Source organism: Aquarana catesbeiana, linkage group LG10 (genome assembly GCF_042186555.1).
Source record: "Aquarana catesbeiana isolate 2022-GZ linkage group LG10, ASM4218655v1, whole genome shotgun sequence".
Taxonomy (NCBI): domain Eukaryota; kingdom Metazoa; phylum Chordata; class Amphibia; order Anura; family Ranidae; genus Aquarana; species Aquarana catesbeiana.
This window is the reverse complement of record NC_133333.1, coordinates 55,607,799-55,623,728: the sequence shown is the minus strand read 5'-3', so window position 1 is coordinate 55,623,728 and position 15,930 is coordinate 55,607,799. Positions and strand designations below refer to the sequence as shown.

Genomic DNA, 15,930 nt, shown 5'->3' with positions numbered 1-15,930 from the left:
GTAGCCTGATAGTCCAGGCTTTTAGAGCTAGATGTATCGCCCGGATCTCCAGAATGTTGATGGGTAAGGTCCTCTCTGTCTTGGACCATACTCCTTGGACCGCAGCCTGTTCCAGAACTGCTCCCCAACCTGACAGACTGGCATCTGTTGTTACCACCGTCCAGGTAACCGGTAGAAAGGATTTCCCCTTCTGCAGGTTTTCGGGTATGAGCCACCAATTGAGGCTCTGACGCACCGCATGCGACAGGTGCATCGGAAAGTCTAATGCCTGAACCTTCTTGTTCCAGGTCGACAGAATACTGTGTTGCAGCATTCTTGAGTGAAACTGAGCATAGGGAACTGCTTCGAATGAAGACACCATCTTCCCTAGTAGCCTCATACAAAGGCGGACTGAGGGACCCTTCTTGGTCCTTACTGTCAGAATCAGCTCTCTCAAAGCAGTGATCTTTGCCTGGGGTAGAAATATTTTCTCCTGGCTTGTATGTATAATCAGACCTAAATATTCCAGTCTTCTTACTGGTTTTAGGAAAGACTTCTCTAAGTTGAGGATCCAACCCAGGTGTTCTAGATACCTGACCGTGGTCCTCAAGTTTTCCATTCAAAGAGGCTACCGACCGGTCTATCAAGAGCAGGTCGTCTAGGTATGCTATGACAGCTATACCCTGTGCCCTTAATCTGGCCAGAGGAGGAGCCAAGATCTTTGTGAACACTCGAGGTGCAGTGGCTATCCCAAAGGGCAGAGCCATAAACTGGAAATGGCGCCCTCCTACCTCGAAGCGCAGAAACTTCTGATGAGCAGGAAAAATGGGCACATGCAGATATGCATCTCTGATGTCTATTGATGCCAGAAATTCTCCTCCCTGCAGGGTGGGAACTACTGTTCGAATTGATTCCATGCGGAAGGATTGAATCCTTAGGAATCGGTTCAGATCCCTTAAGTCCAAAATGGGCCTGACATCCCCATTTGGCTTTTGGACCGTAAAAAGTTTGGAATAGAAGCCCAATCCCTGGTCCTTTGCGGGAACTATCATAATGACCTCCTGCGACAAAAGTCGCTCTAACGCTAGAAGGAGCGACTGCTTCTTCTCTGGGTCTCTGGGAACATTTGATCTGAGGAACCGAGGAGAAGGGAATTCCTGAAACTCCAGCTTGTACCCTAAGGTTACCGTGGAGACTACCCATCTGTCCTGGAAGTCCTCCTGCCAGAGCTCTGAGAATTGTCGCAGTCTTCCCCCCACTCGAGTGAGCGGGGGCGCCCCCTCATGCAGAGGTCTTAGTGTTTTGCCTAGTAGGCTTCTTTCCCCAGGACTTCTTTTGTCCCTGGGGTTGACTCTTGTCTCTGGACCCCGATGGAGGCGGCCGTCGAGACTGCCTGGAGGCTGAAGCCCCCGGCGCTGGGGAAAGAGTCCGTTTGAAAGAGGGACGCTTACTCTTCTTCTTGACAGGTAAGAGAGTGCTTTTCCCACAAGAGATTCTCTTGATATAGTTATCCAAGTCCTCTCCAAACAACCTTGCACCACGAAATGGAAACCCAGCCAGTAGCTTCTTACATGGTGCTTCGGCTGACCAATTTTTCAACCATAGGATTCTACGTATATGCACCAACCCCAGTGAAAGACGGGAGGTTTGCACGATAGAATCTCTAATGGCGTCAACCACAAAGCATAAGGCCGCTGGAAGGTTAGCAAACCCCTGGGCCTGCTGTTCAGGTAATACTTTGATGACCTGCTTAACATGGTCTCTTAAGTATTGACAGACTCCAATCGCTGCTATTGCAGGTTGGGCCACTGATCCTGCTAAGGAGAAAACATCCTTCAATAGGGATTCCATCCTTTTATCTACAGGATCCCTGAGCATCTGAGCATTGTCTACAGGACAAGTCAGGCTATTATTTATTGAGGAAATGGCGGCATCAATAGCCGGAATTCCCCACATTTTAATAAACTTTTCTTCCATCGGATAAAGTGTTGAAAACTTTCTCGGCGGAAAAAAACGTTTGTCTGGGTGATCCCACTCAGAATAAATAAGCTTTTCAAGTAAAGTATGAACAGGAAAAGCATGTGCTGCTTGGAAAGGTTTCAGTGACCCCAAAGCAGAAGAGGATTCTTTAGCAGTTTCAGGTATGGGCAACTTAAATGTGGAGCGGACCAATCCAGTGAGGATCTGCACTAAGACTTTCTCCTCTTGGGAAGTCGCAGAGGGTCCCTCTCCACCTGAATCCTCCGAAGAGGAATCATCCATCCCATCCTGATCCTCTGAAAGGGATTCATCTCCTTTATCCCAGAGCTCCTCTGTCTGAGGGTCTTGGGGAACAGAGGAAAGCCTAGTGCGTTTTCTTCCACTGAGTGAAGACGTAATCACGGCCATTAATCTTTCCTCTAGACCATTAATGGTTGAGGAAAAAACCTCTTGTGTAATATATACAGGGGCTGAAGTGCCAGAAGCAGGTGTAGCCCCTGACCCCGATGGCTCTCCCTGGCTAGCCGTTCCTGGCCCATCTTTAGGGGGGAAGGATGCTGCCGACAGGGGGCCCTCAGAACCTGAACGAGATCCCCTAGTGTCTCTGGTTCCTGGGGTGCTTGAACCTCTTCTACCCATAGTGCAAAGCAACAAGGTGTGAGGTATACAAATGAACACTGTCCGCTGAGCGATGTAGTCTGGCTAAAAGCCTTGCTACCCAATGCTCAGTCTGGTGTTACTTCAGTAAATGCTGCCTAGGAGAATGCCTGTGTCCCACCTTACATGCGACCGTCAGCTCTGTGTCTCTCAGAAGGCTGAGTGCACCTGTACAGAGTGCCTTTAATAGCCTGCAGCTGGCCTGAGTGGGAGTCTAAACACTCTGTGCTGACATCCCGCCCCCTCCTCTACCGCCCCCCCCCCCCCCCCCCCCCTCGAGTTTTGAAAAAAACGAGCGCTTCCCGCACTGCCGACTCTCCTGTCATGCTCTGGAGAAAAGGCTGGGGATGGGGGGGGGGGAAGGAGGGGGACTGGTAACAAGATTTGCCTGAACGGCTATCTTCAGAGATGGTGGCCATTAGGCCACAGAGCCCGGGTGGTAGAACCACTTTCTAGACCCCTGTGGCCCCTCTCTAGCCTGGGGGGGAACATTCAAACATGAGAAATCCCCCCATCCACCTTACCTGCTTGCAGCCTGCTTGATACGCTGGGACATACACAGCGATTACAACACCTGAGACAGACATTCAGCATGTGTAGGTTTGTGCTCTTGGCAGCCCCCGGTGGTCACAATAGGCATAGCATGCATTTACCTTAAAGGAGAAAAGCCACTAGAACTCAAAAATTCTGTGGAATCTCCTCTTACCTTATCCAGCCGCAGGGTGCTGTTTACACAGACCCAATCTTCACCTCTCACGGTGGGCTCCGTTTGAAAAAACCGTCAGAGACTGGGGCCCCCATCAGTAGGGGGATCCAACAGTTCTGGGACCGTAAAGCACCTCGCCAGAAATTAGGAAGTTTAAAGCCATTTTCTGATCTGCGGGGTCCAGCTCTCTAAAAAGAGAAGCATTACGGGTAAAACCTCGTTTCTTCGGACACGAGGCCCGGGTACCATTCAATTCGGCCATGAAAAGACACTTTGAATGGATCCGGTTCGCCTGGCTTGCCCCAGTATAGGATCTTAGGATATTCCCTTTGGAGCTCAGCACAGGACATCTTTACACGTCCATCACCTAAGACACTGGCGTAAAAAACTGAGGTATCCCTGCAAGGGGGAGGGATTATATAGGGGGTTGAACTTCCTGATAGGGTGTGCCAGTGTCCAATCACCAGTGATACCTATATAACCCATCAGTAATTACTGTGGCTCTGTGTCCCCTGATGTTCGAGAAAGAAACATAAATTATTTTATTGGGATTAAAATGTATCTGAAAAGTGTGGCGTGCATTTGTATTCCACTCTTTTACTCTGATACCCCTAACTAAAATCTAGTGGAGCCAATTGCCTTCAGAAGTCACCTAATTAGTAAATAGAGTCCACCTGTGTGCAATTTAATCTCAGTATAAATACAACTGTGCTGTAAAGCCCTCAGAGGTTTGTTAGAGAACCTTAGTGAACAAACAGCATCATGAAGGCCAAGGAACACACCAGATAGGTCGGGGTTAAAAAGTGGAGGGCTTTAAAACAGGGTTAGGTTATAAAAAAATATCCCAAACATCTCACGGAGCACTGTTCAATCCATCATCCAAAAATGGAAAGAGTATGGCACAACTGCAAACGTACCAAGACATGGCCGTCCACCTAAACTGACAGGCTGGGCAAGGAGAGCATTAATTACAGAAGCAGCCAAGAAGCCCATAGTAACTCTGGAGGAGCTGCAGAGATCCACATCTAAAAGTTTGGAGAATATGTTTACAATGCACTCCACAAACCTGGTCTTTATGGAAGAGTGGCAAGAAGAAAGCCATAAGAAGTCCCATTTGCAGTTTGCGAGAAGCCATGTGGAGGACACAGCAAACATGTGGAAGAAGGTGCTCTGATCAGATGAGACCAAAATTGAACTTTTTGGCCTAAAAGCAAAACGCTATGTGTGACAAAAAACTAACACTGCACATCACCCTGAACACACCATCCCCACTTTGAAACACGGTGGTGGCAGCATAATGTTGTGGGGATGCTTTTCTTCAGCAGGGTCAGGGAAGCTGTTCAGAGTTGATGGGAAGATGGATGGAGCCAAATACAGGGCAATCTTAGAAGAAAACCTGTTATGCCCCGTACACACGGTCGGACTTTGTTCGGACATTCCGACAACAAAATCCATGGATTTTTTCCGACGGATGTTGGCTCAAACTTGTCTTGCATACACACGGTCACACAAAGTTGTCGGAAAATCCGATCGTTTTAAACGCAGTGACGTAAAACATGTACGTCGGGACTATAAACGGGGCAGTGGCCAATAGCTTTCATCTCTTTATTTATTCTGAGCATGCGTGGCACTTTGTCCGTCGGATTTGTGTACACACGATCGGAATTTCCGACAACGGATTTTGTTGTCGGAAAATTTTATCTCCTGCTCTCCAACTTTGTGTGTCGGAAAATCCGATGGAAAATGTCCGATGGAGCCCACACACGGTCGGAATTTCCGACAACACGCTCCGATCGGACATTCTCCATCGGAAAATCCGACCGTGTGTACGGGGCATTAGAGTCTGCAAAAGACCTGAGACTGGGGCGGAGGTTTACTTTACAGCAGGACAATGACCCTAAACATACAGCCAGAGCTACAATGGAATTGTTTAGATCAAAGCATATTCATGTGTTAGAATGGCCCAGTCAAAGTCCAGACCTAAATCCAATTGAGAATCTGTGGCCAGACTTGAAAATTGCTGTTCACAGATGCTCTCCATCCAATCTGACAGATCTTGAGCTATTTTGCAAAGAAGAATGGGCAAAAATCTCACTCTCTAGATGTGCAAAGCTGGTAGAGACATCCTAAAAAGAAATGCAGCTATAATTACAGCAAAAGGTGGTTCTACAAAGTATTGACTGAAGGACTGAATACAAATGCACGCCACACTTTTCAGATATTTATTTGAAAAAAATTGTGAAAACCATTTATCATTTTCCTTCCACTTCACAATTATGTGCCACTTTGTGTTGGTCTCTATCACATAAAATCCCAATAAAATACATTTACGTTTTTGCTTGTAACATGACAAAATGTGGAGAACGTCAACGGGTATGAATACATTTTCAAGGCACTGTAAGTGCCACTTCAGTGAAGGAGAAAAATTACTTATTTACAAAATCTACTAACAGAAACTAAGACAAACTTTTTTTTTTTTTTTTAATTAAAAAACCCAGCAGTGATTAAATACCACCAAAAGAAAGCTCTATTTGTGTGAAGAAAATGACGGCGCAATTGTCATTCAAAGTGTGACAGTGCTGAATGCTGAAAAATGGCCTGGACTGGAAGAGGGCAAAAGTGCCCTGTATTGAAGGTTTTAAGGAGAGGTATGCCTGGAAGAAGCCCACCCCTCCTTATAAATACAGGAACGCACTGGACACCCAGCAACAGCACAATGGCAGCTAGGGTATACAGTGCGCCCCTGAACCAAATCACCAACTATACAAATAAATGGCAACCACCCCAACCTATAAGTAGCCTTTACAGTAAGGAGCACAGCTCACTTACCAGCCAGCTTACAACACATATATTTGCATATGTTTGCAAACTAAACCCCTTGGTTCTAACATGAACTGTTAGGCTGGGTTCACATTTATGTGACTTGGATACGGGTTTCCCCGCATCCAAATTCGCATTACAGGAGAGTGTGACCGGCTCTCAAAGCGCTGTTTCACACATCTCCAGGGTGGCGGCAGAGCGCACTGCAGAAGGGTCCTGTGTGTGTGTCTTTGGTTCTGTTTCAGGTCCAAATTCAGGCAAAAATTCGGACATGATTCATCCCTGAAGCGGTGAACAGGGACGCACCGACCCCCTGCTGTGAGTCCCTCTGCAAATAGTGTGAACCCAGCCTTAGACAGGGTCAATTCAGTTTATTGTAGACTGGATGGTAAGTAAGCTGAAAATTTTTGTTGTTAGTTTTTTTTGTCAATAGGCATTTAACCTCTGCAGTATGTGGTCCCACTTCAATGGGTTTTTTTTGTGCCCAGAGTACCCAGAGGGCTTTAACTTAATTTAATTTTTCCAAATAAGCCTGTACTGAACCTGCAGCATCTGCTCTATGTACTTCAGCTTTAAGGGTTAGATCACCTTTACCAAAAAGCTGCCTATGCAGGTAAGGGGTGCCTGTAGATAAAAGCAAACTGTGTAGCCTTGACCAAAGTTGTATAATGCCCTTGCTATAGTTGAAGGCTATTTATGTACCTCCCAAAGACTGACTGAAAAACTCTCAGAGATGGCATTATCCCATCCTGGCTTGTTGCCAAGACACTCTCAGCCAACTCAAACCCTGTTGCATACGCTCTCTCAGGCACTAACTCTGACCTCAGCAATGCTGCAGCGGATGAGATAGTGGGCCACACATGTGTGGGGCTTGCTCCTATGATGGTGCAATAATGGCTGGGAGTATCCTAGCAACAGGGCAGGATGGGATGATGCCATCTCTAAGTTTTTCGGCCGGGCTGGCTTCAGGGAGGTACGTAAATAGCCTACACCTATAGCAAGGTCTTTATTTAACTTAAGCTGAACAGTTTGTTTAGGCGCCCCTTACCTGCATAGGTATTTTTTGGTAAAGGTGAACTAACCCTTTAGTCTACATTGATTGATTAGTCGCCTATTTTTTAATTTTAAGATTACTTGCTCCACAGCTCTTATTATACAGACATTACTAGTAGTTCACAAAATCAAGCTACCACACAGAAAAAAAGCAATACAATAACCCTCAGCCCCGGTTCACACAGGGGCGGCACGACTTGCAGGTCGCCTCACCGAGTCACACGACTGCCACGGGGACTTACAAAACGACTTCTGTATAGAAGTCTATGCAAGTCGCCCCCAAAGTAGTACAGGAACCGTTTTCTAAGTCAGAGCAACTTGCGTTGCTCCGATTAGAACGGTTCCATTGCACAGAACGGGACGCTACTTGTCAGGCAACCAAGTCACCTGACAAGTCGTCCCGTGTGAACCGGGGCTCAGTGTTGTAACTTCAGATCAACCCAGCCCCCCAACCCAACCTCCTCCCACCACCAGGGAAGTGGAAATTTGGAGGCAATCTGGGCCAACCGAAGGAGAAAAATGAGGCAGCATGATATAGTAGTGAGATTATACATTTAGTTCTCTGCTCCAGAATTTGCTAATCCTGGAGAATTGCCCAGGGATGTAATTACAATTGATGATACGCCACAGGCAGCCTGAGCCCCCCTGCTGACCTGATGGGATCCAGGCCCAGTGCAGGAGGGTTGCCCGTATCCCTCTATTGGCAGCCCTGGTATTGGCAAGAGGTATGCTGTCAGGCCTTAGTATTGGCAGGAGATGCATGGTCAGTCTTAATATCACCAGGTAATGTATTGTCAGTCCCTTATATCAGCAGGTGGTGTAATGGTATTGTCAGTTCCTGGCATCATTGGGAGGTGCATTGTCACTCCTAGCTATCAGTGGGCATGCTGGTTCTATGTAGCAAATATGCACTGCTATATTGGCTAGGCAACTGCTTTGACTAAAGAAGCCCTTAATCTTCATTGGATATATCTCCATTTGGTAAAGCCAAGTCATATCATGTAAAGTAAAGACATTTGGTAAAGACTTTCCCCTCGTCAGTTTTTACTGGGCATAGCCACTGCCACAACTGATGCTTTGTTTCCATGCATCTTCTCCTCTCTTTCTGCAGAAAGATTCAGTGTCTGCAGCCCCTCTCATCAGCAGTCCCGTTAAGTGCCCTACCCAATCACTAAAAGATGCCAGCCAACACCCCTGCATTAGTGATCACCATTGAAGATGTAACTCTAAATTATCCATCCATTTATCAAAAACATCACAAACCTTCAAACATTCTTACCCCAGAATCCCATGATGTAATGGAACAGAGGCTGGGAACGATCTCAGCTGCACTCTTAAACAGGATTTGACCGGATCCAGAACAGGCTTCCAAAATCTTTCTACTAACTATACAAAACCAAAAAACATATGGTATTACAATTAATCTCAAAATCATATACAGAGGTAACAGAAATTTTTGACTAAGACATTTTACAGCTTTCTTTGGCTGTTTAGTGCTATTGAGAAGATGTAGGCAGCTTTACTGTATCATTGGCAACAGTGATTTTAGAATTTATACTGCTAGAATTATAAAAAAATGATTCAGTTATGTCTTTCTCATCTTATTTTTGATTGCATGGACTTTGATCTACAAAATCCCAGATGTCCCACTGCTTCTTACAAGGACATTGCAGGGATGTCGTCATCCTTGTCAGGTCCCTGGAGCAGCCATAGCATCCGATTGTTCAAAGTAATGTTGAGAGGCCTCAGACTTTTTCAAGGCACCGAATTACACAATTGTCATGTCAAAGAACCTAGAATACGTGTTTTATTTGGACTGTTAAAAGGGGGCTAACCTCAACCTGCAATGGGGCATAAGCATTGTTGTAAAGGACAGTGGTGTTCACTAACAAAAGTTGAAGCACAGTTTAAAGTGATTGTAAACCAGAGACATGAAATATGAACAAAGCATATCCCTGTACAGTGTATATGGTCTCTATCCAGAGCACCAAGTGTAATTTCTGCCTGCTGTCTCTGCTATCTGCATAAATAACTTACGACAAGTTCTCCTGATACCAAAAGCTAAAAGGGTGACAGGGGAAAGAGCTCCAGCACACAGTCTGTGATTGACAGCCTGAGCTCTGTTTTTGTGGGGGGGGGGGGGGGGGTGTCCCTTCCCTCGAATCAGCTCTCACTGAGCTCTGCAGAGTCTAACTTCAGCTCCCCGCTCCTTGTTTTACAGAGCTGAGAGATCCTGTGTAAAGTCTACACTTTGAATAGATGTACAGGCAGATGGCTGCAGATACAACTCATGTTGGAGGGTTTGTTTCATCTCTGTGTATCATCTAACACTATTCACTTCACTAGCTATATGTAAGGGTTTACAATCAATTTAATGCTTTAGACTTGTAACAATTATATGAATTTAACTGATAAAATAATTTGCTTACTGACCTCTGACTCAACTTTTTGCAGAGATGGACTGGGGCCACAAAGTACACAAACATCCACACCAGGAACCAACTGGAAGGTGAGAAGTCTGTGTGGAACCTGAAAAATATAAGTGGAACAAATAGTAAAACGTTTGTGCCTTTATGGTTTTGACAGAAGCACATGCAGTATGCACCAAATCATACCAATCACAATATGTGTTATACAAAGCCTTGATATATTATATGATATGAATAATCAAATGCAACACATTCAGAGTTTGCACTTTGAATACATGTAGGGGCGCTTTGCCTTTTGATTAAAAAAACGCAGCAAAATGCACTGTGTTGAGTTTTTCTTAGAACTTAATTTATTTGAATGGCTTAATGCAGGCTATCTCATTTAAAAGGTTTGCTAATAGATCTGATCATTCGTTTCAGATTCTATAGGCATCTACTGACATGAGACGGCTGTCATCTTATATTTTTTGAAAACTGAAAACCTGTGAGAAAGATAAAATTTGTAAAGCACCGCTTGCTCTGAATATCAGACACCCCAGGCTCCTGCATACCACCAGTCTCTTGTATGGCATGCCAAAACCCATGAATCTGGGTTTCTATGTAATTCTAACACCACCCAGCTTCCATAGTTGCCGGCACTGGCAAATGCATTACCCCCTCATTTGTCATACTAGTGATCAATTACTATAAGGGGCTAAAGCGCTAACCAACAGCAAGTTGCAAAAGTCAGAAAGTGCCCAAATCAATGCTAAGAAGCACCAAAGCTGGTCGATATTTGCATAAAAGATTTTTTATTTTCCTCAGCGGGTTTGCGTTAAAGAAGTTTCAATTTTTTTTCTGGTTCCTGTTCACCATGTGACAAAGTGCATGATTCACTTTGTCCTGTCTATCTACAGTGGATATAAAAAGTCTACACACCTCTGTTAAAATTTCAGGTTTCTGTGATGTAAAAAGAAACAAAGATAAATCATTTCAGAAATTTTTCCACCTTTAAGGTGACCTATAATCTGAAAAAACAAACCGAAATCTTTTAAGTGGAGGGAAGTAAACATAAAAAAATTAATTAATATGGTTGTATAAGTGTGCACACCCTTAAACCATTACTTTGTTGAAGCGCTTTTGGTTTTATTACAGCACTCAGTCTTTTTGGGTATGAGTCTATCAGCATGGCACATTTTGACTTGGCAATAGTTGCCCACTTTTCTTTGCAAAAACACTCCAAATCTGTCAGATTGCGAATATCTCCTGTGCAGAGCCCTCTTCAGATTACCCCACAGATTTTCAATTGGATTCAGGTCTGGGCTCTGCCTAGGCTATTCCAAAACTTTAATCTTCTTCTGGTGAAGCCATTCCTTTGTTGATTTGGATGTATGCTTTGGATCGTTGTCATGCTGAAAGATGACGTTCCTCTTCATGTTCAGATTTCTAGCAGAAGCCTGAAGGTTTTGTGCCAATATTGACTGGTATTTAGAACTGCTCATAATTCCCTCTACCTTGACTAAGGCCCCTGTTCCAGCTGAAGAAACACAGCCCCAAAGCATGATGCTGCCACCACCATGCTTCACTGTGGGTATGGCGTTCTTTTGGTGATGTGCAGTGTTGTTTTTGCACCAAACATATCTTTTGAATTATGGCCAAAAAGTTCAACCTTGGTTTCATAAGACCATAACACATTTTCCCATATGCTTTTGGGAGACTTCAGCTGTGTTTTTGCAAAATTTAGCAAAGCTTGGATGTTTTTCTTTGTAAGAATAGGCTTTAGTCTTGCCACTTTACTCCATAGCCCAGACATATGAAGAATACGGGAGATTTTTGTCACATGTACCACACAGCCATGACTTGCCAGATATTCCTGCAGCTCCTTTAATGTTGCTGTAGGCCTCTTGGCAGCCTTCCTGACCAGTTTTCTTCTGCTCTATTGATCAATTTTGGAGGGACGTCTAGTTCTTGATAATGTCACTGTTGTGCCATATTTTCTCACACTTGATGATGACTGTCTTCACTGTGTTCCATGGTATATCTAATGCCTTGGAAATTCTTTTGTACCCTTCTCCTGACTGATACTTTTTAACAATAAGATCCCTCTGGTGCTTTAGAAGCTCTTTGCGGACCATGGCTTTTGCTGCAGGATGTGATTAACCGCTTGCTGACCAGCCACCGCAGTTATACTGCGGCAGAATGGCATAGGCAGGCAAATTGCCGTCATGTTACGTCGCTCCTCAAGGCGGCCGCTAGGGCCACACGTGCAGCTCGCCCCCAGAGCCGATGTGAGTGCCCGGCGGTCTCGATGACCGCCAGGCTCCCGCGATCACTAGTAACATGGCGAGAACCGGAATCTCTGTGTGTAAACACAGAGAACCCAGTTCTCTGAGGGGAGAAGTGACAAATCGTCTGTTCATACAGAGTATGAACAGCAATCTGTCATCTTACCTAGTCAGTCCCCTCCCCCCTTCAATTAAAACAAACATTAGGAAACACATTAACCCCTTGATCACCCCCTACTGTTAACCCCTTCACTGCCAGTGACATTTTTACAGTAATCAATACATTTTTATAGCATTGATCGCTGTATTAATGCCAATGGTCCCAAAAATGTGTCAAAATTGTTCGATGTGTCCGCCATAATGTTGCAGTCCCGATAAAAATTACAGATCGCCGCCATTACTAGTAAAAAAAAAAAAAATAATAATAAAAATACTATAAATCTATCCCCTCATTTGTAGACACTATAACTTTTGCGCAAACCAATCAATATATGCTTATTGCGATTTTTATTACCAAAAATATGTAGAAGAATACATATCGGCCTAAACTGAGAAAAAATAAGTTTTTAAAAAAAAAAAGGGGGATATTTATTATAGCAAAAAGTACAAAATATTGTGTTTTTTTTTTTTTAATTTTCACTCTTTTTTTGTTTATAGCGCAAACAAAAACCACAGAGATGATCAAATACCACCAAAAAAAAAACCTCTATTTGTGGGAAAAAAAAGGACATCAATTTTGTTTGGGTACAACGTTGCACGACCGCGCAATTGTCTGTTAAAGTGACACAGTGCTGAATCACAAAAAGTGCTCTGGTCAGGAGGGGGGTAAAATCTTCCGGGGTTCAAGCCTACCCTTAAAGCTTACATAGATGCAACACCTTAAAAAAATACATGTGATAGGATGCAATAAAACTGAATAGGTACATATAACCATCAAAAACTATTTTTTTTGATGATTATATGTATCTACCAAGTTTTATTGCATCTTATCACATGTATTTTTTATAGTGCATTTATGTAAGCTTTAAGGATAGGCGCAGCAAAATTTTGAACATTTTATTTTTTGACACATTGTGGGAATTATTTTATGAAATGGTTTATAAATTATTTTTTACTCAATATTTATCACTTTGGAGGGAATATATAGGTAGCGTGGGATTGTAACATTTGCTCGTTTCAAACACAGGAGAATGGGAAAGCAATAACACAGGACAAATAAGTCTAGTAGAGTAAGGCCTATGTTCCAACAATTCTAACATCCATGTCTAGCTAGAACTAGCATCCACCCAGATAGAGGGGGTCCATGTCAAATTAGCTTTTTTTTCCTGTGTTCGTTCTTTTTTTTTTTTTTTTTTTGTTTCATGTGTACTTTTGTGGTTCCTTTTTTCAGGAATGTACTATAGCAATGCTATACATCAGCAAATATGTACTTAATGAGCAATAACACATGAATATAGGGTAAACATTTTGGAATCCTAGCTGAAGAGGCATAAAAAATTACTTCACATATACTACAGGAGGATTTCTGATAATACATTGTGGGAAGATATACATGATCCTGAAAGTGAAAATTGAGAACTCCAAAGCCACTCCAAAGTCACTATAGCTAACTTACTGTACTGAAACAAAAACCAACCAGAATTCCTGATTAGAACACTCCAGAAACTATTTTCAAAAGAAGATTCAAAAGGATATTCTAACAGTGGCAAGAGATCTGAATTCTTTACTAGATTCCTTCCCAGCACATGTAACATATGTAACTTATTGCAAACCTAACAAATTGAAACATGTACTTCATGATATGCCACTATTGGACCCTTAGAGGATTCTACACCCCAAACAAGAAGCTATCTCTTATTCTCCCATCCCCGCTCCTCATAATCTAAGTTGGATAATATACTAATACTGATGAAGACGTGATTACAAAACGCGTTAAGGCGTAACCACATGACTATCAGGAATGTCAGCAGTTGTGTCTCTATCCGGGAATTGCTACAATCAGAGATTCTTGGAGAGCGACGAGAGGAGGCACTTTTGCCACACAGTCTGTGATGACATTTACATAATTTATTTACTGTGCTACTTTGTAAGTGCATTTTATGAAGGGGGGTTTTGTTGGATTTAATAACATTTTAAGACGGTATCACGCTATGAGCTCTTTTCTTGTGTGATATGTGAAATATAAAAAAGAAAACTGTGCTGGAAACAATTCTAACAATTATAGCAATAGCTCAAAGTAAAATACACACAAATAACAATAGATAAAAAATAAGCTGCGCTATTAAAGTGACATGTTAACCAAATATGTAAACACAAAACAAGAAATGAATAAATGAACAATGATTGAAAAATAATTATAAAAGGTGAAAGGCCCCAAACAGTAAAGTATGTGACTTATGTAAAGTCCTCCAATGGCTTTTGAAGATTTTAGTGGTTCCTTCAATGAAGAACGGACCAGCCGCCAAAGGATCAGTGAAAGTCTTGTGATATAGATGATATAATAGTGAATCCACCACCACGCAAAGTGCACGCTTACCAGCTGCACAAGCTTAGACGCTTGTGGCTAATACCCAACCAGGGCCTTTTCCTCCAAAGACTGCGGATGTTTGATCTGGTCAGATGGCATAGTAAGCCGTTTGGTCAGGAAAGCTGTTGGAGGTACAGCTTATGGACCCATACACGGTACAAGTAGCAATGAGGCGATGGCAGCTCAAAAAGAAAAGGTAGGGAAAATCGCAATAGGTAAACCCAGATTGTTGTTTATTCGAAAATAAAAAACAGTATCGCTTGCAAAGCATATACCAATACAGTAAAAGGTTACAATAAAAAATGCGGCCAACAACAATACAAACGCAAGTGTAAACGGAACATAAACAGCGCAGTGACGCCAGCATGTCGCTCCTCCCAGCGCGTTTTGTCACTAATCTGACATCGTCCTGGGGCACGGGCGGTGTACGATATCACTAAGAAGAGGATATTTCCTTTAAGGGCCACATCAAAAAGTAGGTGTATCATAGAACATCTCACATTAAAGATGTGAAACCCCAAAGGGGACATTGTAGCCCATACGGACAGATCGTCCGATATCATCGAAATCTATCAAAAATCTCCACAATGAGTGTTCAGAACAGATGTTTAAAAACCTAAATGTACCCCATTAGTGTATATCATGTGATACCTCACATTAAGGTCATTATACCCTCTAGGGGGCAATGTAGCCAATGTGGACAAATTGGCTGATATCATCGAAATCGATCCAAAATGATCCAAAATCTCCACAGTGGATGCTCATAAAAATGATACTAGAAAACAATGTACCTTATTAGAAACGTAGAGACAAGGGTAGAAACAGAAACAAAATTTAACCATTTCCATACCGGGCCTATTTTGGCACTCCTCTCCTACATGTAAAAATCATATTTTTTTTGCTAGAAAATTACTCAGAACCCCCAAACATTATAATTTTTTTTTTTTTTAGCAGACACCCTAGGGAAAAAAATGGCGGTAATTGCAACTTTTTATCTCGCACGGTATTTGAGCAACAATTTTTCAAATGTGTTTTTTTTTGGAAAAAAAAAACAGTTTCATGATTTAAAAAATAACAAAACAGTAAAGTCAGCCCAATTTTTTTATATAATGTCAAAGATGATTACGCCGAGTAAATAGATACCCAACATGTCACGATTTAAAAATTCGCACACTTGTGGAATGGTGCCAAACTTCAGTACTTAAAAATCTCCATAGGCAACACTTTAAAATTTTTACAGGTTACATGTTTAGAGTTACAAAGGAGGTCTAGTGCTAGAATTGTTGCTCGTGCTCCAACGCACACGGCTGATACGTCACATGTGTGGTTTGAACAGCATTTACATATGTGGGCGGGACTAACGTGTGCGTTGGCTTTAGAGCGCGAGCTACCGGGAACAGGGGCGTTTTAAAGGTATTTTTTTTTTTTTTTTTTTTTTTTTTTACTTTTTTATACATTTTTTTTATCACTTTTCCTATTACAAGGAATGTAAATATCCATTGTAATGGGAATCAT

General features: G+C 42.8%; 1 protein-coding gene across 4 annotated transcripts in view; it reads right to left on the bottom strand.

Annotated features, from left to right (window-relative positions):
• FUZ (fuzzy planar cell polarity protein) overlaps window positions 1-15,930 on the bottom strand; it is a 114,913-nt gene that overhangs the window by 62,063 nt on the left and 36,920 nt on the right. For all 4 annotated transcript variants that reach the window (XM_073602213.1, XM_073602212.1, XM_073602214.1 and 1 more), the window contains 2 exons: window positions 9,629-9,724; window positions 8,475-8,581 (listed from right to left, as the gene is read on the bottom strand). In XM_073602213.1, the coding sequence (XP_073458314.1) occupies window positions 8,475-8,581; window positions 9,629-9,724 (203 nt within the window). The remainder of the gene's footprint in view (window positions 1-8,474; window positions 8,582-9,628; window positions 9,725-15,930) is intronic.